Here is a 24,937-nt window from a genome sequence, read left to right as displayed (position 1 = left end):
CAACTTGATGCTTCTCGCTTGTTATTCGATCGGGTAAGTCTGTTGTTTTCTCCTCAATTTCTAATGATAATTTGCTTCGGTTGATTAGTTACTTTGGGTATAAACCAGATTGTTCATCTTTGCAATCGATTCATCTTTTATGTGTGAATGATGAGAGGAAGTTGTTTGTTGAAATGTCTGAGCGTGACGTTGTGCATTTCGATGGTGTTGGAGTTGACTTTCTCTTGCATCTTAAAATGGGTAGAGTTTATTTTGAGGCAAAGAATCAGATGGTATTCAAGGGTTTTTAAATCATGTTGGTGAATATGAATGTGGTTTGTTCCATTTACTCCTCCTCTGATTTTTGTTCTTGGGTCTGTATTGCTTGAAATATACAATGGAGGTTTAGTTTTTGAGATGTTTCCAAGACATGAACTTCACTGTCTGAATTCGTTGAGTCTTCGGTTTGTCTATGTTGTTGAAATTGGTGGTGGATGGAAATTGGTTGCTGATTTGTCAACGACAAATAGAATTTTGATTCTCTTGTTAGCTAGAATGGTGAGCATTGGCAAGGCACATAAATGGTATGCTCTAGTGCTTGGTATGAAGGTAGCATAATTTTTTTTCTTACAACTCGCATGTGCGTTGCTTGAGATGATTCAAATTCTAAATATGTTGTCATGGATTGAGTACTTGAGGTGGAAATTCAAGTTCTTTTCAAATGGTTGGTTGAGTAAAATTTCCTGTGCAGCTGGAAGGCTTAACCAGTTTGAAACTTCTCCTGCGATGGTTGTTTATGTGAAATTATTAACGATTATAGTTCCCAGACAAGAGGGTGATGTGCACCAGATTCTTTTGAAAAAGTTTCGAAAAATTTCAGTGCTTATATTTTATGTTCACACAAATGTTCGCACTAGTTTGTTTCTTGCACAAATTGATACTTGCCAGCACTCTCCATTTCTTACTTCTGAAATACTTTGGAGGTTTCTGATTCGAGAGGGAGTTACAATAATTGTTACGCATGCAAGTTTCAGTTATCTACACACGTCTTGTCGTGTTGGGCATTCTCAGGTCCAAGTTACCTATTTGCTGATATTGGTGGACTTTTTGAGATGGACATACAAATTGTATTCTACAAGTCTAGGGGATGCTACAAATGTGAGTTGGATCATTTCAGTTCTCATGTGGACGATTGACACTAAAGTCTTGCTCAACGTAATTCAGATTCTAGACGTGCTGTTGTGGTTCGAGTTCTTGAGGTGGAAGTTCAAATTGGTTCCAACTGGGTGGTGGAGCTGTTATGTAGGTGCAAATTTCTTATTTTTGCAGCTCACAGATGGGTTACCTATGAATGTGAAATGTCTCCGTGTTCAATCGATGGAGATTCATCTTAATGCAAGACAAAAATATGCCATATTGAGGATTCTTGTGAATATTTTAGAGGGTAAAATCACATTTTTTTCAATCAATACTGAAGCTACATTCGATCATGGGGTCCATAAAGTGCAACTTCGAGCTTCTCCTTATCATGTGCTTCTGTCCTTGGATGAATCATCAAGTGGTCAGAGCTGGACAAAAATTCTTGTGGGAATGGTGAGAATTTATATCACTGCTGTTGAAACCAAGTTCCCTACTGCATTACAGTTGGTAGTCTCCATGATGTGGAAATTTACAGCAACTGGTGAGGTTTATGGGTTTACACCAAGGCCATTTTTCACTGAGGTTTATGCTGTAACTTTTATCATAATGTTCACATATGAGGCGAGGGTCTACACTACAGTTTCTGAAAAACTAGAATGGCTTGCATTCAAGTGTTCTGTTTCTTGTCAATTCCTGAAGCTTCGTCATTTTAGTCAATATCAAGTTGAGACTAACATTACCAGGACAATAGTGAAGGCATGGATATTATTGTTTGCTAACTGGACAGAACTTGGGATCAACATTCTTGTTCATGGGGTTCTCTATACAGGTGACATCATAGAGATTCATGTTCCTGTCTCAGCAACAACAACTAATGCTTCAAGCGGTATTTTCGGTAGTGCTTACCAAGCTGCGAGTGGTGAAGATAATGTGTACCCTAGAGACTTAACCTTGCAGATTGAATTGGAGGGATCGCATGGCCAGTTGATTGTGGCAGCTCAGCATTCTAACCCAACAATGGCAAACGTACACACTCATGCCTTAACTGAAATAGTTTTAAATGTCAGTTGTGTACCACTCCTTCAGATACTGGTTGTTGAGCTTGTTACAGTGCTTGTGGACAGTCAAAACTATACTAAAATATTATTGGGTGTGATGAGTATCCAGGATGGTATTTTCGAGCAGCTAAAGTTGATTCATGGGCCTAACATCGATCCTTGTAAAGGTCTGACATGGGTACTTGGTGGAAGAGTGGCGGCTAGTCTTCTTTGGCGTGTTAGAAAAAAGTACATAATACTGACACATCACTACATTCTGGAATTTTATGAGGATTCCATCTTCGAGTTGCAGGCACATAACAAGGTCGATAAGGACAACCACTTCAGACCCAATCCCATCCTTGAGGACAAGGATGTTCATTGAGGGGTCGGTGATGTCATGTACCATGTATGAGAGGGAAGTGCTCCATATCCTGTTAGTGTCAGCATTTAGTATAAGTAGTTGGTGGTAGTAGTTAGGTACATGACAGTTGGCTTCGCGACTTTAACTTTCTTAGATTCCACCTCTTAGCAAAGTTGGCTCTTCGTCGATCGTGAAACACCCATAAAGAAGGGCCAAAAAGCAAGATTAATTTTCTGGTAGTATTAGGGTGGAATTTTTAGATGAGTGTCAAAAAATTTATGAGTCTGGTAATTCCAAAGATTGTGCATCTTTGCATGTAGTATCATTAATGATAAAAATTAGTACGAAAGATTACCGTCCGAGTAAGATAAACACTAGCATGAAGTATTCTTGTAAGGCACGGATTGAGAAACGTAAGGTTATTAAGCCGTTGGTAACATGTAGGGTCGGTATTGAAAAGTTATATACTTATTATCATTGTATTTAACTTTGACTACATATTCAATAAAATTTGGTAAAAAGCTTTTCCTATGCATATCCATTCTTTCCCTTCTAACAACATGGCTTCATTTTTTGTATCTCTCTGGATGAATATTCTTAAAACCTTTTCTTTTAGAGTATAATGTCACATCTACAATTGTTTTTTCTTTCTTTTTATTAGTTTTTGATTCTATGCAAGCAAAAAACACGTATGTAGTGTTTCCTTACCACATAACTAACCTGTAGAAAATAATAAGGTTATTTTTATTTTAATTCATATTAAAGTGACCACCAATATCATGAAGTCCAAAAATATCCGATACAATATAACGATTGACTAATACGTTAAATTATTGGGGTGAAATGATGAGGGTATCCAAATACACCACGATTTATTTTTAGCCTATAAGTCTGATACTAAGTGTGATCGTCTATGGACAACAGTCGAGACGATACAACAACTATGTATCCACTTGATAATAGTTACCATTTAAAATCGATTCACTATAGGATCGATACTAGTGATTAGGATTAACGTACAAGTGTAATTCACTATTAATTAGTATAATAAAACAATTATAATTTTGGAAAGTAAAAATAAATGACACAACAATATTTTGTTAATGAGGAAACCGCAAATGCAGAAAAATCCTGGGACCTAGTCCAGCTTTGAATAGTCTCAGAATAATATGCTACACAAAGTACAAAGTCGACTTCATATAGTTGAGACCAATTAATCCTCCCTTAGTTACTTAGTTCCCTCGGTATCCATGCGTCTACGACTTATCGATCATGCAAATGAATCCCAAGACAGAAAATCACTATCTTGAGTTGTTTACCGATGTAAAGTCTTAAGCAATCAACTCCTTTTGATCGTCTTCCAAACAGTAAAGGAACAAATTAATTTGTTTGATAACTACTCCAGCAATCTTTTAGAAAAAGATTCATTGAGTTATGACAAAGGCTCTTCTGTTTAAACAAGTAAACTCCTTTGTCTGGTAAGATCAATCCAAATCAACAACTTAGCTTCGAATTCACAACTATCAGATATGGATAGTGAAGAACACCACCAAATGATAGTTGCCGATCTAAACGATTATATGATCAGATAAATATAATCTAAGTCTGATCCCGTACGGTCAAGATGTGTGCATAAATCACGAGATACGAAAACCGATTAGAATTTTTTTCTTGTTCTTCAAATCTTCAATTTCCTTCTTATGTACTTGCACAACACAAAACTGAATCCACTAGTGATCGATTACGCACATAACATAGTTTGTTAACAATGGATGATCACAAGATGTCTTCAGATCTAAAAATATTTCTAAAGATCCTGTTAAAACTTTGATCTAGTTTGAGTGACCCTTATGTCAGAAGAGAAAGCTCTCAAAAATAACCAAACTAGGAGCAATCAAATTTTCAACAATCATTATTCAATCAAATAAATAATCGAAAACTAAAATAACAATTCAATTATCTAGTTTCCCACCATAAATCTTTAAACTAGCGTTCGTAAGAGATTTCGCCTAATTAGGGTACTTTCCTCTCCGGATAGACGGCTCCACCAGAAACAACACGAATGAAGTTCGTCTGGCTCTTAGGATATTCTGAAAGAAATGCAAACTCAACTATTTATAGACCAAAGTTGTTTGGACAACAAGGAAATTCTAGAACCAAAAATATCCTCAACATATGCAATAACTACCTAATTTCGGTTTTTTTATTTCCAACTAATATCCAACGTGTAATTCCGAAATTTCTCATTAGAAAATATCTAATATTAGTTTATCACTTAACTAATATAACTTTCCAAAAGATATGTTTTGGTTTGCTGGAAAATCAAAAGCATATAATTGAAAATCTTAATTAAAACATTCTCAATATTTTGGATTGGTATCACCTTGAGTATCAAGGAATATCTTTGAACAATAAAAGATAAGATTTGTGTTCATGTCCAAACTATGTCGACATCTAGATTTTCATATTTAGTAAACCCTAATTCTAAACTCCCACAAAACCGTAAAGTAATATGTGAATATGAAGAATCGGTTTTCTCTTGGGACCGGTTCTACCATGTCACATGTCATAGGTTAAGATCGGTTTTACCAAGTCTCCAAATATAGGTAGGGATCGGTTCTACCATGACTCCCAACAATAAATAGGATCGGTTATACCAAGTATCCAAATATAGGTAAGGATCGGTTCTACCATGACTCCCAAGTATAGCTAGGATTGGTTCTACCGCATATCCCAAAATAAGTAATGATCGGTTCTACCAAGACTGTCAACATAAGTCAAGATCGGTTCTGCCGCATATTCCAAAATAGGTAAAGATCGGTTCTACCATAGCTCTCAATATAAGTCAAAATTATTTCTACCAAAGTTATTACCTAGGTTCGAATTGGTCATCCAATAGATCTTCTATGAAAATCGGACCAAAACGCCTATTGATTTCCTTTCGATTACGAAAAAAATTTCGTATATATACTTCCTTTAAACATATAGTTTCCTAGGATGAAACTACACCTATATCCGATATACAATCAAGTAACGAGTTACATAGATTATGTTGGTGTCACATTTACGAAGTTCAAAAAAAAATGTTATACTCCATAATCAAATATTATTCCTTGACACTTTGATCATAATAAAATGACCAATAACACTTATAAATATAACCTCGCATGTTATGTTTTCAATCTTAAACGACTAGAAAGCAACGATGGGAATGGAAACAAGTCAAGTCAGTATCAGCATACCTCAAGTGGAAGGATGATGTCTTCATTCTGTTAGGGACATGAGATTTGGTATCTAAAAGAATTGTGAAATTTTTTACTCAAATTTTTGATGGTTTTGGTGTGAAAAATATGTTTTAAAATCATGTACTTTTATGAGAGAAAGAGAAAGAATCGTTGTCGATATAAAGCCGACAAAATCTCTATTGCCTGCGACAAAAAATTATTTCTATGATTTCTTTTCCGGTAATGGCTCTGACGTAGCTAGTTGGTACAAATGCTACGGTGCATAGGAACCAGTCTTAGCAAATCCCTATTCGACTACGTTACCACTAGACAAATGAACAAAATGCCAAGTAGGAACAAAAGTTAGCTAATACTTCTCCCCGCAAAGAATTTGGTTTTCCCAATAACATGCCAATGCCTAGTTTGGCAACATGATTGTAGGACATCTTTGCTCCTTGGAGCAGGGGCTGCAGAATGAATGTTTTTAACATTCATTCCCTTTCAAATTGAGCGAGTGACTGAGTGAAAGAGTGTTTTGTGATCGTGGGACTCAAAATTAACAGACTAAGGGGCTGATGTTTATCTGCTTGAAGAGAAATTTTTTCTCCAAAACGGCTGAACTTATGCCTTCCGTAGTTTTTTTTCTTTTTTTAATAATAAAACCTGATGTGGGTCCCACATCCAAGAGTTTAAAAAAAATAATACTCTAAAAATAGGGTTGAGAGGCATATGTTTAGCCGCTCAATGTAATTTTTTTCCAAATGGCTGACAATCAGCCGCCTAGTCTCCACTTTCGCACACTCTTTCGCCCCAATGAGTGTATGAGTGATTATTGATGAATGAGTGACCATTCTCACTCCATAATAACACCTAATTTGAGCAAATCCAGTGATACTCATTCATATTGAATGAGAACACTCACTCCATAGCCGTTGCTCTTAGGGGTCAAGGAAACCAATCTTGTACTAGCCAAACACTCCCTTAGACGAGTCAATTTTCTTTTGGTTTGGCAAGTCATTAGCCGAACCACCCAATTCGTGTCTGGAAGTCAATTTGGTTCTCCCCAGCGCGAGGAATAAAATGAGAACACACGTGTCAAAAGTACAAAGTTCTTGATCATAACAGATTATAGAATGATCCAATGGTCATAATAGAGGCGGTAGATTTGCCGAAAATTTACAGCTTTTCTTGATTCTTGTTTCTTGTTTTTCCTTGATCTTCTTCTTTCTGCGCCTATAAAAGCCAGATGAACGAATCAAAAATCCATTCATTCAGTTTCACAGACCCAAAACAAAAACAATCACTCCATTGAAGAATAAGAAAACAAAATGTTGCTGTCAATGAATCATCAAACAACACGACCCAATTTCTTGCATTTCCATTCTTCTTGCCATGGAAGAAGAATTCCACACAAGCCACCTCTTCTTGTTTCTTTTCCTGCAAAAACGTAAGTACTCCGTCATCTTCATCTTTTCTTAATCTCTCAAGGTTCTTCTTTTTTCATGAATTCTTAGTTGGGTTTTGTTAATTTGATACATACAGGGAATTCAATCCCAAGTTCTTGCATTGTTCTACAAAATCTGTTTTTGTTTCTCCTGCAACAATGTGAGTTTCATCATCTTCTATTCTTAATCTCTGGGTTCTTCTTTTTTCATGAATTCTTAGTTGGGTTTTGTTCATTTCATACAGGGAATTCAATCCCAAGTTCTTGCATTCTGCTAGTAAATCAGTTCTTGTTTCTCCTGCAACAATGTGAGTTCATTATCATAATTCTATTCAGAATTCATTCTTAGGGTTCTTGATGAATCTTGTTTTAGATTGTTCTGTGCTCTTAGTTGTTTAATTGTTTATATGATATAGGAAATTTCGTCCAATGCTGTTTGCATTGCCAAGAGACAATGAAGAATTTTCATCTGACAATGAAGAAGAAGAACCAATAATTCAAGAAGAGTTTGTCAGAATTAGAGTATGTGGTGCATCGACGATTTTGTCACATAATGGAGAGTATGTGGTTAGAGAAGCCGAACTTGAAGAAGAGTTTAAGGTAAATTTTTAAGTAATTTTGAAATTCTGCTTTAATTTGTTTTTTCTAATTAGATTTTGAAGGTGGGTTTAATTTGGGTTGTTTTTTTGACTAGGCATCAGCAGAGTTGAAAGCAGAAGGACTTTACGAATATCGATCGCTTAACGAGTTTGTATTCCGTATCTGACAACTAAATTTCATTTCATCCGAACAGTAAATTTTAGATTGTTTTCTTGATACTTTCTGTCGTTAACAGTGCTGTTCGTAGCTACGAAAAGGAGCAAAACGCGGATTTGGTAAAACTGAACTTACACTACTGACTGAAAATTAGTACATGCATCACATGAGAATGGTGCTGCTTATTTGCTTACTGTCTGTCTATGCAGGAGTTTAATGTGATGATGGGGCGATATGCGAGGAGTTATTTAGAACCGTTCATGTGCGTTATTGCTGTAAGAAAGGAAGGCGAGAATATGCTTCAAAGCGTTATTGGAACTCTGGATCTTCGTGTCAAGTATCTGTTAGAGGGGGAGACTTATCCTGAGGTGCATTATAATTGGATAATTTGTCTAATTTAAGTTTGCAATTTGATGTTGAGAATCACCTAAGATTTGAATCCCTTGATTTTCCAGGAACTTGTGAAGCTCGGGAATTTGTATAGCAACTTCAAAAAAGGAGGATCAGAGAAATGTGGCATAATAACGAACGTAACTGTTGCTGAAAGTGCACGTCAGCAAGGCGTTGGAAGCAGCATGCTGAAGTTTGCAATTGAAGCTGCAAAAGAAAAAGGTAAAACTATCCCTCCCCCCTTTGACTGCTTAAGTTCTCTTCCAGGCATCCAAATTGCAAGGAGGAAAACTACTGCAAGTATGCAACCAATAATCTTGGATTTGGTGTGTGTCAGGAGGTGTAAAGAAGATATTCTTACAAGTCGTTCGGGATAACGAACCAGCATTGGCACTATACAGAAAGATAGGATTTGAGGTAATAATACTTTGTCTCAAATCTCTTTTTCATTCAGTCTCTGATAGTTACTTTTGATCAATAACAATCTGGTCCTGACATGAAAAATTGTCCCCTTTCAGATACTTGCAGAGGTGACTCCTCAGCTGGAAGAACAGAACCTATACTTGTGCAGCTTAAATCTCTAGTCTCATTCTTTAAAACTTACAAAGGTTCTGTCCTAAATGTAAAGCTCTGACAATAGTATTCAATGAGAGCTAGCATAAGAAAAAATTACGTCCGCACAGTACCATTCATTGTAAAATTCGTATAAACAAGTGTGACTAAGATTCAAATAAAGGAAAGCTTTTGAGATTGTTTTAGTTGTTACTCAACATTGATTCTTATCTGTTGTTTGAGACATAGACATGGTAATTAAATTTTTAACACAAACTAAACTGATCCGGAGAATGAGCTGTTTGAGTTTTAGATAAGTTAACCAAGCAAATGTCAGAGTTTGCAGCTCTCTTCGCTTGTGCTCGACTGCTTGTACTGCATGTGTTGTTGATTTACCAAGATCTATCTGTGTTTTTCACGTTTTATTGAGTTTTCATTCATATGGGATATTGTTGGAAAAACGATTAATAAAAATTTACTTTTTAAAGATTTTAATTTAGTGTTTCTTTTGTGAATGAAAACTTATTAGTCCCACATAGTGGAGTTTCCACTCTTTAGTTGTTTTTAAGAGACTATATACGATTTTTAGTCCCACATAGGGGAGGAACTCTTCTTAACTTGACTTTGTCAATTATATAAACAAATTCACTTCTTTTGTAAAAGCATGGAAAAAAAAGGGGTTGCTCTATATTCTAGAGGGACCCCTATATGGTAAAGGGGTTGCTCTATATTTTAGAGGGACCCCTAAGGGAAAACATGGGAAAAGGGTTTCTCTATATTTTAGAGAGATTTCCAAAGGGGATTCTCTATATTTTAGAGAGACCCCCAAGGAAAATATTTTGTATTGCTTTCTTTAGCATTCGCGATTTTCCTTAATGTTTTTTTCGGAGTTGCCAAGCTCAAGTTGAGCATCTACTACATATGCTAGTAGTAGGTGTATTAAGGTGTTTTATCCTGGGCGCTAATGTCTTAAGGACAGCGTGTTGAACACGCGACTCACTCTGTTTTCCAAAGTTTTGCCTTGTTGCTGTTGCGGAGATATGGGGAGCTTGTTCATTTCGTCAAAGCAACCACTTCCACAATAAAGGAGCTAAGTATCAATAACTTTTTGCTTATTTGTTTTTTCTTTGTTTTTGATTATTGCACCCAACAATCTTAAGACATTAGTTATTTGTAATAATCGAAAATGGTTGGTCTTGTGAATCATGAATGTTAATTGTGGAGTGAAAAACAAAAAACGAATTTTTGGTTAGTTGTAGAGTTTCAAATTTATCTCTCAACATAGAATGAATTTCGATGACCCCTTTTGACACAACGTAGTAGACATCCTAATAATTACCCGCGTAAAATTTCAGAATTTTTGGAGTTGTAAAAATATTTTTTTGATATTTTACAAAACAGAAAAACGTTTTTGAAAAATTCTGACAAGCAGAAATTTGTTGTTAACTAAATTAATTTTTGTGGGGTAACCATGAGTTTTTTGAAACGCTGATTCAAACGAAGTTTGTATCTCTAGATGTTATCTTCAAAACTCATATTTTACTTTCTGATTTGGAATTGTGATTTGTGAATAAAGGTGTCATCTCCGAGGGATATGGCTAACAGCCGCATGTGGTTGGAAACAAATCTTCCAAAGATGGCAAAGGTGAGAACATCGAACGCAACACTAAGCGTGGTCTTCATAATAAAGGTATGTTTCGTAAACCTGAATCTAGCATTGCTTTAATTAAAGGTGATTTTTATGTTTGTAAATTCCTAGCCATATGGCAATAAATTGTAGACAACGTAAAAACCTTAATAAGTAGTAAATTAATGCTAATTTAGTTGAAACAAACTAGAACGAGTTCAGTGGCTTGATGTCGGAAGTTATTTTAATAACCAATGTGAGAGATATTGATGGGTGGACTTTGGAGCCACTAAGCATGTTTGCTGAAACAGAGACCTGTTCACCTCCTATTAGAGGATAGGGGATGTCGAGAAACTCTATATGAGTAACTCATCTGCAACAGAGGTTGCATAAAAGGAAAAGATCGAGCAGAAGCTCATATCTGTAATATTCTCACATTGAATGAAGTTTTCATGTTCCGGGCATATGCAAGAATCTTGTATCTTTTTATGTTGTAGATGGTAAAAGATTGAAGACCTTAAGTGAATTTAAAAAACTTGTTGTAACTAAGGGCAATGATTTTTTAGGCGACGGTTATAAGACTTAGGGTCTTTATAAACTTAAAGGAAAATCTGATAAAATGAACATAGTTGATTCTTGTGCTTTCTTTTGTGTGACTTTGACATGTAAATTATAAGTCAATGCATAAACTGGATAGCATAGGCTACGTACCCAAATTTAATTTGGATATTGAACACAAAAGTTAAATTCGCGTATAATCAAAATATGATAAAAAACCTTTTAGCAAAATGTTCATAGAAATTTTAAACCCTTAGAATTAATTCACTCCGACCTAGTTGACATGAATCTGGTTCAAACTAGAGGTGGTAAGAAATGGTTTATTACTTTTATAGACGACTGTACTAGGTATTGTCATATATATTTGCTTAGAGGTAAGGATGATGCCTTAGAACCTTTAAGATGTATAAAATTGAAGTTGAAAACCAAATGAATACTACCATTAAAATCATTAGGTCTGACCGTGGTGGTGAGTATAAAATTCCGAAAGGAGATTTCTGTGTAAAACATGACATAATACACGAAGTTACCCCTCCTTATTCACCTCAATCGAGTGGTGTAGTTGAACGTAAGAACCGTACCCTTAAGGAGATGATGAATGCCATGTTAATTAGTTCAGGATTACCTTCGAATTTGTGGGGGGAAGCTGTCCTCTCAGCCTGCTATATCCTGAACAGAGTACCTTTTAAAGGATCAGATAAAACTCCATATGAATTGTGGAAAGGTAGACAACCTTATTATGCATACTTCAAAGTGTGGGGTGTTTGGCTAAGGTTGCCATCCCTAAACCTAAAATAGAGGACCCAAAAATATAGCTTTGTCCATAACATTTACCGAAACCCCACTCTGCTAAGAAGCTTCATTTAGTGAAATGGACAAAGTTCGTCTGAAGCAGACTTGGGATCATGCTAGTTTACCTCCGGGAAGTAAAACCATAAGATGTAAATGAGTCTTTAAGAGGAAACGTAAGATAGATGGAACTGTGGAAAAATTATGAGGCTAGGTTGATATCTAAAGGATATAAACTAAAAATAGGTGTACATTTCCTTGATTCTAATTCGCATGTGACAAGAATTACTTCCGTTGAGATGCTAATTTTTATTACTGTCATAAACAACTTAGAGATACATCAGATGGATGTTAATACAAATTTTATAAAGCCGTGAATTAGATAAAGAAATTTACATAGACCAACCTGAGGACTTTGTAGTGAAAGGTTGTGAAGACAAAGATTGCAAGTTGAACAAATCTTTGTATTGTTTTCAAATAAGCACGTAAACAGTGACATGATAATTTGATCATGTGATAATGAGTAGTGCATTTAAGGTAATGAATCTGACAAGTATATTTGCAAGTAACTTGTTAAGGATTCCTATGTGATTGTATGCTTGTATATTGATGATATGCTTATACTTGATATAAACGTAGATATAATTAATTCCACTAAAACATACGCTCAATGATAACGTTGACTTGAAAGACTTAGACCTTATTGATGTAATCATAAGGATGAGGATTAGAAGATAATCTAACATTTATAGTCTTAGTCATTCTCATTGTGTTGAATTTGTGCTTATGAGATACAATCAGTCTGATTGTAAGCATGCCTTACTCCGTACGATTCTTCTTGTAGATTCGAGAAAAATAAGAGTAATGGAATATATTAACTTGGATACTCAAGAGTTATAGGATGTCTGATGAATTTAATGAACTGTAAGAGTCTAGACATTGCCTATATTGTGAGTAAGTATATATACTTGTAGTCCAGAACAAGAGCATTGTAATGCGCTTAATAGAGTATTATGGTACCTAAAATACTCTATTACCTTTTGTTTTATTTATGAAAGGTATCTTGTTGTCCTTGAGGGACTTTGTGATGAAAATTGGATAGTTTACTCAGAGGAGTCTAAGTCTACCAATGGATATGTTTTCACTCTAGCAAGAGGGTTTGTTTCTGGAAGTTTTTCAGACAAACATATATTGCTCAATTCATTATGGAATCTGAGAGTATTGCGTTAGATAAAGCACGAGAGAGGGCCGAGTGCCTAAGATGCTTTTTAGAAGACACTCCTCTCTGGCATAGGACTGTGCCAGCTATATCTATACATTGTGTTAGCCAAGCTATAATAGTTAAAGCTAAGTAATAACTAATCTCAATCGGCGTTATTTCCATTGATTGGCTAAAGTCCAAGGAGAATTTCGCGCAACCTTTGACGAAAGGTTTGTACAAGGAGATAGTCAAAAATGCATCGAGGGGGTTGGGGCTTAAGCTCATATATTAAACTTACCATGAAGGATACTCAACCTTGCTGACTGGAGATCCCATGATCAAGGTTTCGAATGAGAAACTAATTTGTGGTGGGTAAAGGTAAACACTATCAGAGATTTTCATTCTATGTCCCTTCCATATGGTGTAGACGTGATAGTGTGACTACATGTGGAGGATGACTTTTTAATAAGTCTTAATGAGTTCTATAGTTTCAATTTAAGATTGAAGTGGGGTGTAGAAGTAAACACTCTTGATGGAATTCACCTATCTGAATGGGGAAGTGGGTCGCTTCCTATGAGAATATGAGTTGATTCTCTAGAGCATTCTGAGAAACAGGATAAGTCCAGGGCCAAAACGGACACAACGACACGAGCTTGACAGCAACCTTGGAGATATCATGCGTGGTCATTATCGCGGATTACACCAAACGCTAGCAGTTCAAGACATCGCGTTCACTGTCTAGCAAGTAGTTCCGGTAATCTCTCACTAAGCAAAGGTTCAAGACCTCATGGACACCTCTGCCTATAGTGGTATTTCCTGTTTTTCGTTGTTATCTATTTTTAATTCATTTTGAGAAAATGAGTTTTATGTTGTTTTTATGGTCTTGGTATTACTAGTTCTTAGGACCTAAGGGTCACTAAGGGTTCACTAGTTCATGATTTTTCACTTTGGTGAAAGAAACCTTTAGTCTCACTTGTGAGAAACTAAAGATGAAAGCTCTCTATACTATTATGATTTATGCAATCCATAGTATGACCCTGGGATCAACACACTACTGTGTGAAGGAGAGGACGTTGAAATGGCTAGTATGAATTCAACATGCACGATCTGTCTGTCTGTTCAGTCAGTTCGGGTCGTGAGATTGAGTTGTTGATTTACCAAGATCTATCTGTGTTTTTCACGTTTTATTGAGTTTTCATTCATATGGGGGATTGTTGGAAAAACAATTAATAAAAATACTTTTTAAAGATTTTAATTTAGTGTTTCTTTTGTGAATGAAAACTTATTAGTCCCACATAGTGGAGTTTCCACTTTTTAGTTGTTTTTAAGAGATTATATAAGATTTTTAGTCCCACATAGGGGAGGAGCTCTTCTTAACTTGAGTTTGTCAATTATATAAACAAATTCACTTCTTTTGTAAAAACATGAAAAAAAAGGGGTTGCTCTATATTCTAGAGGGACCCCTATATGGTAAAGGGGTTGCTCTATATTTTAGAGGGACCCCTAAGGGAAAACATGGGAAAGGGGTTTCTCTATATTTTAGAGAGACCCCCAAAGGAAATATTTTGTATTGCTTTCTTTAGCATTCGCGATTTTCCTTAATGTTTTTTTCGGAGTTGCCAAGCTCAAGTTGAGCATCTACTACATATGCTAGTAGTAGGTGTATTAAGGTGTTTTATCCTGAAGATATCCGTCCTGTGAGGGCTATAGCATCACTCTTGAGTGTAGCCGGGCACTAATGTCTTAAGGACAGCGTGTTGAACACACGACTCACTCTGTTTTTCCAAAATTTTGCCCTGTTACTGTTGCGGAGATATGGGGAGCTTGTTCATTTCGTCAAAGCAATCATTTCCACAATAAAGGAGCTAAGTATCAATAACTTTTTGCTTATTTGATTTTTTTTTGTTTTTGATTATTGCACCCAGCATAAACTTCCAACTCCAACCGAGGCTGTTGCTAAACCTGCAACACCACCTCCAACTATCACTACTTCCTCTCTTATCACAACATTTTCCATCTCTGTAATCATCTGATGGATGTCTCACTAAAACTCAGTAGTGTTGAATTTATTAACTTATTGATCAATAATGCAGCATAATTACCATTTTAGAAGTTTCCTTCAAGAATCCCTCATCATAGGACCAACAAAATAAACATACTACCAACATTGGAAATTACATTTACATGCATGCATGGTGCATTTTCAATAGTTGATAGTTGTGCAAGTTGGGGATGCAGCTCAGATGGCACTTCTCCATCCAGAAAACATCATTTACCATCATATGCCTAGGACAATTCAGATGGCTCGGACAACTCAGATCGCGAGTCAGAATTAAGTGGGTGTAAAACAAACGGTCATTCAAGTGGGTGAAAATATCCAAAACAATAATAAACCACGTCCGCACACGATAGAACATTCCAGAATCAAATGAAACAAACAATGTCGGCAATTTCATTATTTTAAGAGGTTAATAATGTCATTTCGTCAGTAGTAGGTGGCGGTCCACATAAGCGAATAAAATCAACGGTGGAACATTAATTTTCGGAACATCATCCAACGATAGAGAATGAAACCCTAATCGCGTTATAGGGTTTATAAAGAAAGAGGCCTCACAATTTGCAGTCTCTACTACTTTTCTGAAGAAGCTCTGTGCTGCGGAGCTTTTCTTATCGCCGTTCTGGTAAATTTTTTTCTTCCCTTTCTCTTCTTTCGATTATCATCATCTGTTCTTCTATGCTTGTAGATCATCTTCATGTTTGTAGTATCTCATCGTTTCATCATCTTTTCTTCTATGCTTGTAGATCATCTTCATGTTTAGGAATTCTTCACCGATTGTTTTGTATGATATCATGTTTAGTTGATCTATTACTTGAATAGGTGAATCCATTGATTGTTTTGTATGATATCATGTTTAGTTGATCTATTACTTGAATAGGTGAATCCATTGATTGTTTTGTATGATGATCTTAGTCTTACTAGGTTAGATTCTGTTACAAATAGTCGTAGATCTGTTCAATATCATGTTTGGAATATTTTCTATTTGTTTTGTATGATTTTATTTTCGTTTTGTATAATTAGTATCATGTTTAGGTAACTTATTTCGATTTTATTGAATTTTTTTTTCGTGTAATTTCAGATCTGTAGTTTTTCTCTTCTTCTCTTGCCGTGTAATTTTTTTAGGCCATCACTTATGATATGCAGATTGGATAAGGTTGATCACATGATCTAGTATGCTTTTCTTATAGCGTGATTCGAATTGCTTTTGCTTTGCTTTTGTATACCCTGATGCGGATTGCTTTTGCTTTTGTATAAAGAGATTCGGATTGATTTTACTTTTGTGTGATCTCATATGTTGTTGAAAGGTTCATATTAACAGTGACTAATCTGAGCTTAGTAATACGTTTAGGTTGTAGTATTTGAATGATGTTCTGCAAATCTGAGTTAGAAGCTGTGTTGTTCTGGTTGAATTCAAATGTTTGTTTAATTTGTGTTTTTCTACAGTGGATTTTTTAGTGAATATGATTTTCTATATTCATCCAAGTCAAATTGTTTACTTAATTTGTTTGGTTTGTTGATATGCAGTTATTTTCTAAGAATTCAATATGGGTAAAGAGAAGGTTCACATCAACATTGTCGTCATTGGACATGTCGACTCTGGTAAATCGACCACCACTGGTCACTTGATCTACAAGCTTGGAGGTATTGACAAGCGTGTTATTGAAAGATTCGAGAAGGAGGCTGCTGAGATGAACAAGAGGTCATTCAAGTACGCATGGGTTCTTGACAAGCTTAAGGCTGAACGTGAGCGTGGTATTACCATTGATATTGCACTGTGGAAGTTTGAGACCACCAAGTACTACTGCACAGTTATTGATGCTCCTGGACATCGTGACTTTATCAAAAACATGATTACTGGTACTTCTCAGGCTGATTGTGCTGTCCTCATTATCGATTCCACCACTGGAGGTTTTGAGGCTGGTATCTCAAAGGATGGTCAGACTCGTGAGCATGCTCTTCTTGCTTTCACCCTTGGTGTCAAGCAGATGATCTGTTGTTGTAACAAGGTATGCCTTTCTCACAGTTCATTTCCTGACTATGAAATTTAAACATTCTAATGCTGTGTATCTTTCCTGTGGCTAACTATAATTTGTGTTTCGTGTTTGTAGATGGATGCCACCACCCCCAAGTACTCAAAGGCTAGGTACGATGAAATTGTCAAGGAGGTCTCATCTTACTTGAAGAAGGTTGGATACAACCCAGAAAAAATTGCCTTTGTTCCTATCTCTGGATTCGAGGGAGACAACATGATTGAAAGGTCCACCAACCTTGACTGGTACAAGGGACCAACTCTCCTTGAGGCTCTTGACAACATCTCTGAGCCAAAGAGACCCTCAGACAAGCCCCTTCGTCTTCCCCTTCAAGATGTTTACAAGATTGGAGGTATTGGAACTGTGCCAGTTGGACGTGTTGAAACTGGAGTCATCAAGCCTGGTATGGTTGTTACCTTTGGACCCACCGGTTTGACCACTGAAGTTAAGTCTGTGGAGATGCACCACGAAGCCCTTCTAGAAGCTCTTCCAGGAGACAATGTTGGGTTCAATGTCAAGAATGTTGCAGTGAAGGATCTCAAGCGTGGTTTCGTCGCCTCCAACTCCAAGGATGACCCAGCCAGGGAAGCTGCCAACTTCACCTCCCAGGTCATCATCATGAACCATCCTGGTCAGATTGGTAATGGTTATGCTCCAGTTCTTGACTGTCACACATCTCACATTGCTGTTAAGTTTGCTGAGATCCAAACCAAGATCGATAGGCGATCTGGAAAGGAGCTTGAGAAGGAGCCCAAGTTCTTGAAGAATGGTGATGCTGGTATTATTAAGATGATTCCAACCAAGCCCATGGTTGTAGAGACCTTCGCTCAGTATCCACCTCTTGGACGTTTTGCTGTTAGGGACATGAGGCAGACAGTTGCTGTTGGTGTCATCAAGGGGGTTGAGAAGAAGGACCCAACCGGAGCCAAGGTTACCAAGTCTGCTGTCAAGAAGAAGTAAAGTACTCCAGTGAGTACAGGGATGGTGCTAAGAGGGTCTGCAGAATGGTTTTGTCTTGTTTACTTCAGTAGTAGTCATTTTTGTTTCTGGTTTGCTTTGGTTAGCTATCATTGCAGTTTTATATCTTTTGTTGCCTTTGTTTTGTTGAGCATCCAGATGCAAACCTGGGTGCTTGATAGGCGGTGGCAACATGAGTTTGGGCTGTTCAGTTAATTGAAAACTTGTTATGGATTTTGGTTTGTAAGTTGCTGTTAACAACTTTTTATTTGCATCTCTCTTTCCCAGTTAAATGAAAACAGTGTTCTAGTTAATGTCTTGTTTTTTTCTTTATTAAATGTCTTTTACTCGTATCTTTTGTTACTGCCTCTTTTCTGAAGCTCTGTACCCGAGCTCTTTTTAGTTTAGCTTTTTGTGGTGATGACTAGTCTCATTGGGATATTAGTCTCATTGCTGGAAGAACTTGTGGTAGGTCGGATTGGAGTCTTCTATCCATGTATGGATTCCCATGAAAGTTTGCACTGCATATTGTGTTGTCCCTTGCTAAAAAATCGAGGAAGTAGAACTGTAATATGCGAGTTGTTATGTTATATCTACCTCTTGAAAGCTATTTGTGATCACATATCACAGATCTGTGATATGGAAGGCTTCAGGACCAGGAAAAGTTATCTGGCTAGTAATAATTCCAAATCTATGAGAATGTTGAAAACAGCTCCAAACATCTTAGCTTTCAGAAAAATCCTTATCCATTTCGAACAATGGCAGCGATTGCTACGTAACTATACTCCATGCGTTTCCATTTCGAACATCAAAATTGTAGCCTTAACAGGATCCAATCCTTCACGCACATGCCACTGGTTATACGCATTAACAGGATCCAATCCTTGCTTCTTTTTTTTGCTTGCTCAGAATGGATTCCTCTTTAGATTCATGAACGTTTTCACAACATCAATGAAATTTCAAATACTTCAACAAAATAGCCAGAAAACAACAGAGAGACGAGTAAAAAAAAGATAATCTTCCTTTTTGTCAGACAAATGGAAGCTGAGAAACTTAAAATTACAGACTTCCCCATTGCAGTTTTTACATTAAGATTGACAAAAGTGCACGTAGCATGTGCATATGATATGATATGCGCTAGACTTGGCATTAAGCACCACCTGGTGGACAGGCAAAAGGTTTGATCGTACTCAAAAAGTATATTAAAATAGAAAAACTTATAGCCTACTTATATAAGTATATGTCAGACATAAAGCTAACAACCTGATCACACCAAATGAGCTGACTTTGAGATTGCCAAGGCAAGAACTTGGTTGAACTAAAAGTACTGCTGCAATCCCACTTTAGAGAATTTCTTCAATTTTCACCACTTTTCTCGTACATGATAGGATCGCATACAAGCTTTAACTCCTTCATCTTTTTTGTGGTATCGTCAGCGTCAGTTAGTTCATGGCTATCTAACCACCGAATGACATTGTTGACTGCATCTGAAATCTTCTGCTTATCATGTGAAGCTAGCTCTCCACTGATCTTATTAATGGTGTTCCTCGTGTCGTATGCGTAATTCTCAAGGGAGTTCCTTGACTCCACCTTCTTTTTGTGTTCTGCATCTTCTGACTTGTATTTTAGAGCCTCTCGGACCAACCTGTCAATCTCAGCCTTCGATAAACTCCCCATGTTATTGGTGATAGTGATCATATTTTTGTTCCCTGTTGACTTATCCACGGCAGACACATTCAATATACCATCTGCATCCAAATCAAAGCATACACTCAGCATAGGAACACCACGAGGTGCTGGAGGAATACCTTCCAACTCGAATTCACCTAGCAAGTTATTGTCACTGCATCGAGTTCTCTCACCCTCATACACCTGAACCGACACTCTAGTTTGTCCATTGTCGCAAGTAGTAAATTCCTTTTCCCTTTTGGTGGGAATGGTTGTGTTCCTGGGGATCAATATTTCTACAACATCTCCAAGGTTATCAGTACCAAGAGAAAGAGGGGTTACATCCAAAAACACCAAGTCCTGCACCTTCTCATTACCCTCACCACTCAAAATAGCAGCTTGCACTGCAGCACCATAAGCCACGGCCTCATCAGGGTTAATGCTCTTGCAGAGTTCCTTCCCATCAAAGAAATCCTGCAATAGAGACTGAACCTTCGGAATTCTAGTGGATCCACCAACCAGGACAACTTCGTGAATGCTGGTCTTATCCATCTTAGCATCCTTCAAACACTTCTCTACAGGTTCCATACACTTTGTGAACAAATCCATGTTCAACTCCTCGAATTTAGCACGAGTGATGGATACATGAAAATCGACTCCTCTATACAAAGCATCGATCTCAATGTCTGTTTGGGTAGAAAACGAGAGGTTCCTCTTTGCCCTCTCACATGCTGTTCTGAGTTTCCTTAGAGCTCTTCGGTTTCCAGTAATGTCCTTCTTGTGCTTCTTCTTGAACTCTTGAACAAAGTGACTCAGCATCCTGTTATCAAAATCCTCTCCTCCAAGATGGGTATTTCCAGCTGTGGCCTTCACTTCAAAGTTACCCTTGTTAATGGTGAGTAACGAAACATCAAAAGTACCACCACCAAGATCAAAGATAAGAACATTCTTCAAACCATTACTAGTCGCTTTCGTATGAAGACCATAAGCAATCGCAGCTGCCGTTGGTTCACCGATGATTCGCAATACATTAAGTCCCGCAATGGTACCAGCATCCCTAGTAGCATGACGCTGAGAATTATTAAGTAAGCAGGGACGGTGATAACAGCATCCTTAACACTTGAACCAATATAAGCTTCGGCAGTTTCTCGCATCTTAATGAGAACCATGGATGAAATTTCCTCAGCTGAGAATTGTAAATCCTTGCCCTTGTAACTGACTTGAACCATAGGTTTCTCGTTTTTGCCAGCAACAACTTTGAACGGCCATAGCTTGATATCACTCTGAACGAAGCGATCACTCATTTTCCTACCAATCAAACGTTTCGCATCTGCAATACAGAAGACAGACTCATAAATGATTAAGAGATGCTCATTATTAGGGCGATAACTTAGTAATTGTCATTTGCATAAAACAAAAGGACTTCATCAGATAATGAGATATCAGTACAAGATATCCTAAAAACCACACAATGGCAATCTGGAAGAATGTTTGCAGATAATGATAATCTGGTAATGCTATGTCTAGAGTGCAACCATTGTGATCTAAGGCCAGCGTTACACAACGGCTGAAGACTATCCTTGGAGCATGGGCAAGTCAAAATCTAGCAATCATATTGGACTCCAATATCAAAGAAACAAACAAGTATCTCTTCATTCTCTTGCCTACTTTACCAAATGCGACCATGAATTTTAGATATCAAATATTACGGAAATTTTGCAGCTAACCACAATATATAACAAGTGAGGCGTATAACCAAAATCAAAGAACAATAGCATTGCAGGATACTAGACAAGTAATGATGTACAATAAGCTACGACTAAGACATGAAATTAGACATAATGTTGAAAAGGGTTTACCAAAAACTGTCCAACAACAAGGCTTCAGAATTAAAATTTTTGAAAAGGGTTTTACCGAAGACTGTGTTGGATGGATTAGCAGCAACTTGATTCTTAGCAGCTTCACCAATCATCCGTTCCTCAGCCTTGAAAGCAACATATGAAGGAGTGGTACGATTTCCTTGATCATTAGCAATAATCTCAACATGATCATGTTGCCACATCGCTACACATGAATATGTTGTACCCAAATCTATTCCTATTGATGTTCCAACCATTTTGTAACTCGAAATGTTAAAACCCTAGTTTCAAACCAATTGAGCTAAACCCAGTTTCAAATAGCGATGATTTTTGTTATTGTAAAAGGGAAAAATGAGTCTCTTAGTGAAGAAACCAGCAGAGGAAGACAAGGCGAAGAAGTATGACAAAAAAGTGACTCCTAGGAGATTTTAGCCGGACTTACTGGTCCAAATGGTGTTTGGGGTGCTGGATTTATAAATGAAGGTGCTCGTATGTCCATTTTAGTTTGGATATTACAAGCAAAACAATTTTGTCCCGTCCGAAGTAAAAACAATTTGCTAAACGGTGTTTGGATATATTTTGGGAAGTCAGTTTTCGATTTTTAAAAGCAAAAAACTAAAAATTAGGTAGGGAACCAAATATCAGAATAACTTCTAGAAACGAAAAAGTCTACTCTTTATGAAACAATATTTTTTCTTTATTTGTCTTTGGGGATCGATTTCTACTTCTAGAGAAGCAGAAACACTTTTTTTTAAAATAGCCAAACATTTATTAAAATTGATTTTGTTGCCTCTAAAAATCGGCCTAAAATTGTATTCTATCTTCGGGCTTTACACTTGTGTCTGAATTGATTAATCAACATAACACTTGTAGACACTAAAAATTGAAACTTGCAATTATTACAATCTACTTTTGATAATGCCTTAGTTCAGGAAATAGTTAACATAAACCTGTACACTATCAGGAATGGTCAACTCAAAAAGGAAAAACTAAGATGGACCTTAACAAAGAATGGTGAATTCTCTGTCAAGTCCTTATATGCAAAACTAATAAATCCTAGCCATCTAGTATTTTAGTCATCGAAAAAATTGTGGAAAGGGTTATGGAGCATGGATACGTCTCAACGGATAAAACTTTTCATACGGAAATGTTTGCAAGATGCTTTACCAACAAAACAAAAATTAAAAGCGGCCAAAGATGAAGACAAAAAATGTGTTTTCTGCTAGCATATAGAATAATCTACTTATCATCTTTTTTTTGAATGTGCACATGCAAAGACAGTTTGGAGCTTGCAACCAATGGCTTCAGAGGGAGTATCTCTAAACCAACTTCATGCTAAATCCTTTTTAGAACACTATAATGAATGGCAGACATGAAACTTAAATTCTGTATCTATGGATTTAGCAACAACCAAGTGCTGGTTCATATGGAAAGAACGTTGTCTAAGGGTTTTTTAAAATAAAACAAGAACACCTGAACAATTAGCCATAGCTATAGCCAGACATTTTGCTTATTGGCATCCTGAAAAAAGGGAAACCAATTGTAGAATGCACAGTTCTGTTCAGACTAGGAATATTTATTGGAAATTACCAGTTGTGAATACTTTGAAATTAAACTTTGATGCCTCTTGGGTATCTGAGATCACTAATGCTAGTTTTGGTTTTGTTATTCGAAACTCAACAAGCACCTTTGAGGCAACAAAATGTGGATGGTGCAGGACCTTCTCAGCTCAAGAGACAGAAGTTGTAGCTCTGCTCAAGGCAGTACAATTGGCCAACAAACACAATGTTCAAAATTTGGCGATAGAAGGGGATAATCAGGCAACAATAGAGTATTTACGAGGAAGGACAAATGTTGTCAACTGGCAATGCATAGCAATCTTGGAAGAAGTTAAACTTGTAGCAGGTCAATTAGTTTATTTTAAAGGTTTTCAATATGTAGATAAAAAAGCAAACAAGGTGGCAGACTTGTTGGCAAAAGAAGGGCGACGATCAAGTAACACAACTTTTTAGACTGATAAAGCTCCTAGTTTTTTATTTCCTGCAATTGATTTCAACACTTTCAAAGCATATGAAGTATGTAACTCAAATGACACTGTCTCTGTATCTTGTTCGGCCATGGTTAATCCAACAAATTCAGTCATTGGACGAGCAACTCGTCAAGAATTATTCTCTGAAGAGCCTGAATTAGCAGATTAATGGTGGCTTAGTAATATAAGTCTTATTTTTCAAAAAAAAAAAAATTTCGGACTTTACACTTTAATTAAGTCGAAAAATCACTTCGGAAATGATATTTGCCCACAACCTCACTTTAACAACTCGTACGGTGATGGTGAGTTGAAACTAAACAGGTTGGTTATGTAAAAATCTTTAGTATTTTTTAAATACTAAAGATTAAATGGAGGATCTTATTATTTAAGTTTTACAAGTCTTAATTTGTCTATTATCAGATGTAACAGGATCATTTTATTTTTCAAAATATAGTTTTGATATGGTAATAATCTTTACCATCTATTCGTTTGTTTTTGATGGTGGGATAAACAAATGTTAAAAGCGTTAATATAGAACCCCGTGTTTTTAGCATGGTGCATGATCAAAGATGCGCCATGGCCTGAGATGAAGCTTTATCCAAAGTTTTCGTTGCGTAGTAAAAGAAACATTTTCCTAGGCCAATACGCTGCCAAAAATGGCATATCACATAGGCATATTGGTCAAGGCCAGTATGGCACCAAGAAAGTATAAGCTGTATAGACCAAAGGCCAATCTCGCATCAAAGGATGCATTAAGCCAATTAGGTAGATGGACTTGAGAAAAGTTAATGCTAATATAGCACACTACCATGTCATTGTCCTAGGGCCAATATCACATCACTATGTCGCATCAGGCCAGAGCAGGCGGGCCTTGTCAATGTGCAGCCATCATGGATGGACATTGGAGTGGCATATGGGCCAAACCCGGAAATACAGCCATCACCGCTCTTTAGTGGACCTGGCTCAGGAAATGTTCATCCATCATGTCCGGACATTGGAATTGGCCTGTGTGACAGAAATGAACGTATAACCATCACGACCATATATTACAGTTGGTCAGGGTAGTAATGTGCAGCTATCACAGCCTTGGTGAAGTCATTTTGCTCCCCTAATCTAAGTTGTTAAAATATCTATAAAACATATATAGGGAGGGGTAGTTGGTTGAAGGTGCATATGTAGACTATGCACCAAGTAAGCTTTATAGCTTAGCCGAAAGAGTATGAATGATGCTTAGGCCTCATTTGTATCTGCAAAGCCTTGCCAATGGAGCATAT

General features: G+C 36.8%; 2 protein-coding genes and 1 pseudogene across 2 annotated transcripts; 2 read left to right on the top strand and 1 right to left on the bottom strand.

The window, feature by feature from the left end:
* Positions 1–7,060: 7,060 nt before the first annotated feature.
* Positions 7,061–9,046, top strand: LOC113323210. The gene is made up of 10 exons (XM_026571487.1): positions 7,061–7,191; positions 7,287–7,349; positions 7,434–7,496; positions 7,605–7,788; positions 7,883–7,935; positions 8,024–8,063; positions 8,154–8,312; positions 8,400–8,556; positions 8,672–8,751; positions 8,853–9,046. The coding sequence occupies exons 1-10, from the start codon at positions 7,073–7,075 to the stop codon at positions 8,916–8,918; spliced, it is 984 nt and encodes a 327-aa protein (XP_026427272.1). The 5' UTR covers positions 7,061–7,072; the 3' UTR covers positions 8,919–9,046.
* Positions 9,047–15,599: 6,553 nt separating this feature from the next.
* On the top strand, positions 15,600–18,425 carry LOC113323208 (elongation factor 1-alpha). Its single transcript, XM_026571485.1, has 3 exons — positions 15,600–15,742; positions 16,645–17,126; positions 17,229–18,425. The coding sequence occupies exons 2-3, from the start codon at positions 16,665–16,667 to the stop codon at positions 18,108–18,110; spliced, it is 1,344 nt and encodes a 447-aa protein (XP_026427270.1). The 5' UTR covers positions 15,600–15,742; positions 16,645–16,664; the 3' UTR covers positions 18,111–18,425.
* Positions 18,426–19,182: 757 nt separating this feature from the next.
* On the bottom strand, positions 19,183–22,104 carry LOC113323364 (annotated as a pseudogene).
* Positions 22,105–24,937: the final 2,833 nt, after the last annotated feature.

Source organism: Papaver somniferum, chromosome 11, assembly GCF_003573695.1.
Source record: "Papaver somniferum cultivar HN1 chromosome 11, ASM357369v1, whole genome shotgun sequence".
Taxonomy (NCBI): domain Eukaryota; kingdom Viridiplantae; phylum Streptophyta; class Magnoliopsida; order Ranunculales; family Papaveraceae; genus Papaver; species Papaver somniferum.
Note: the sequence above shows the minus strand (reverse complement) of the source record. Positions and strands in the feature narration are given on the sequence as shown.

Bases quoted from the DNA above. Each gene is read 5' to 3' on its own strand.
- LOC113323210 (XM_026571487.1), top strand. From the start codon at position 7,073: ATGTTGCTGTCAATGAATCATCAAACAACACGACCCAATTTCTTGCAT. The intron at 7,497-7,604 runs GTGAGTTCATTA...TATATGATATAG, and splicing joins CTTGTTTCTCCTGCAACAAT to GAAATTTCGTCCAATGCTGT. The intron at 7,936-8,023 runs GTTTGTATTCCG...TGTCGTTAACAG, and splicing joins GAATATCGATCGCTTAACGA to TGCTGTTCGTAGCTACGAAA.
- LOC113323208 (XM_026571485.1), top strand. From the start codon at position 16,665: ATGGGTAAAGAGAAGGTTCACATCAACATTGTCGTCATTGGACATGTC. The intron at 17,127-17,228 runs GTATGCCTTTCT...TCGTGTTTGTAG, and splicing joins TGATCTGTTGTTGTAACAAG to ATGGATGCCACCACCCCCAA.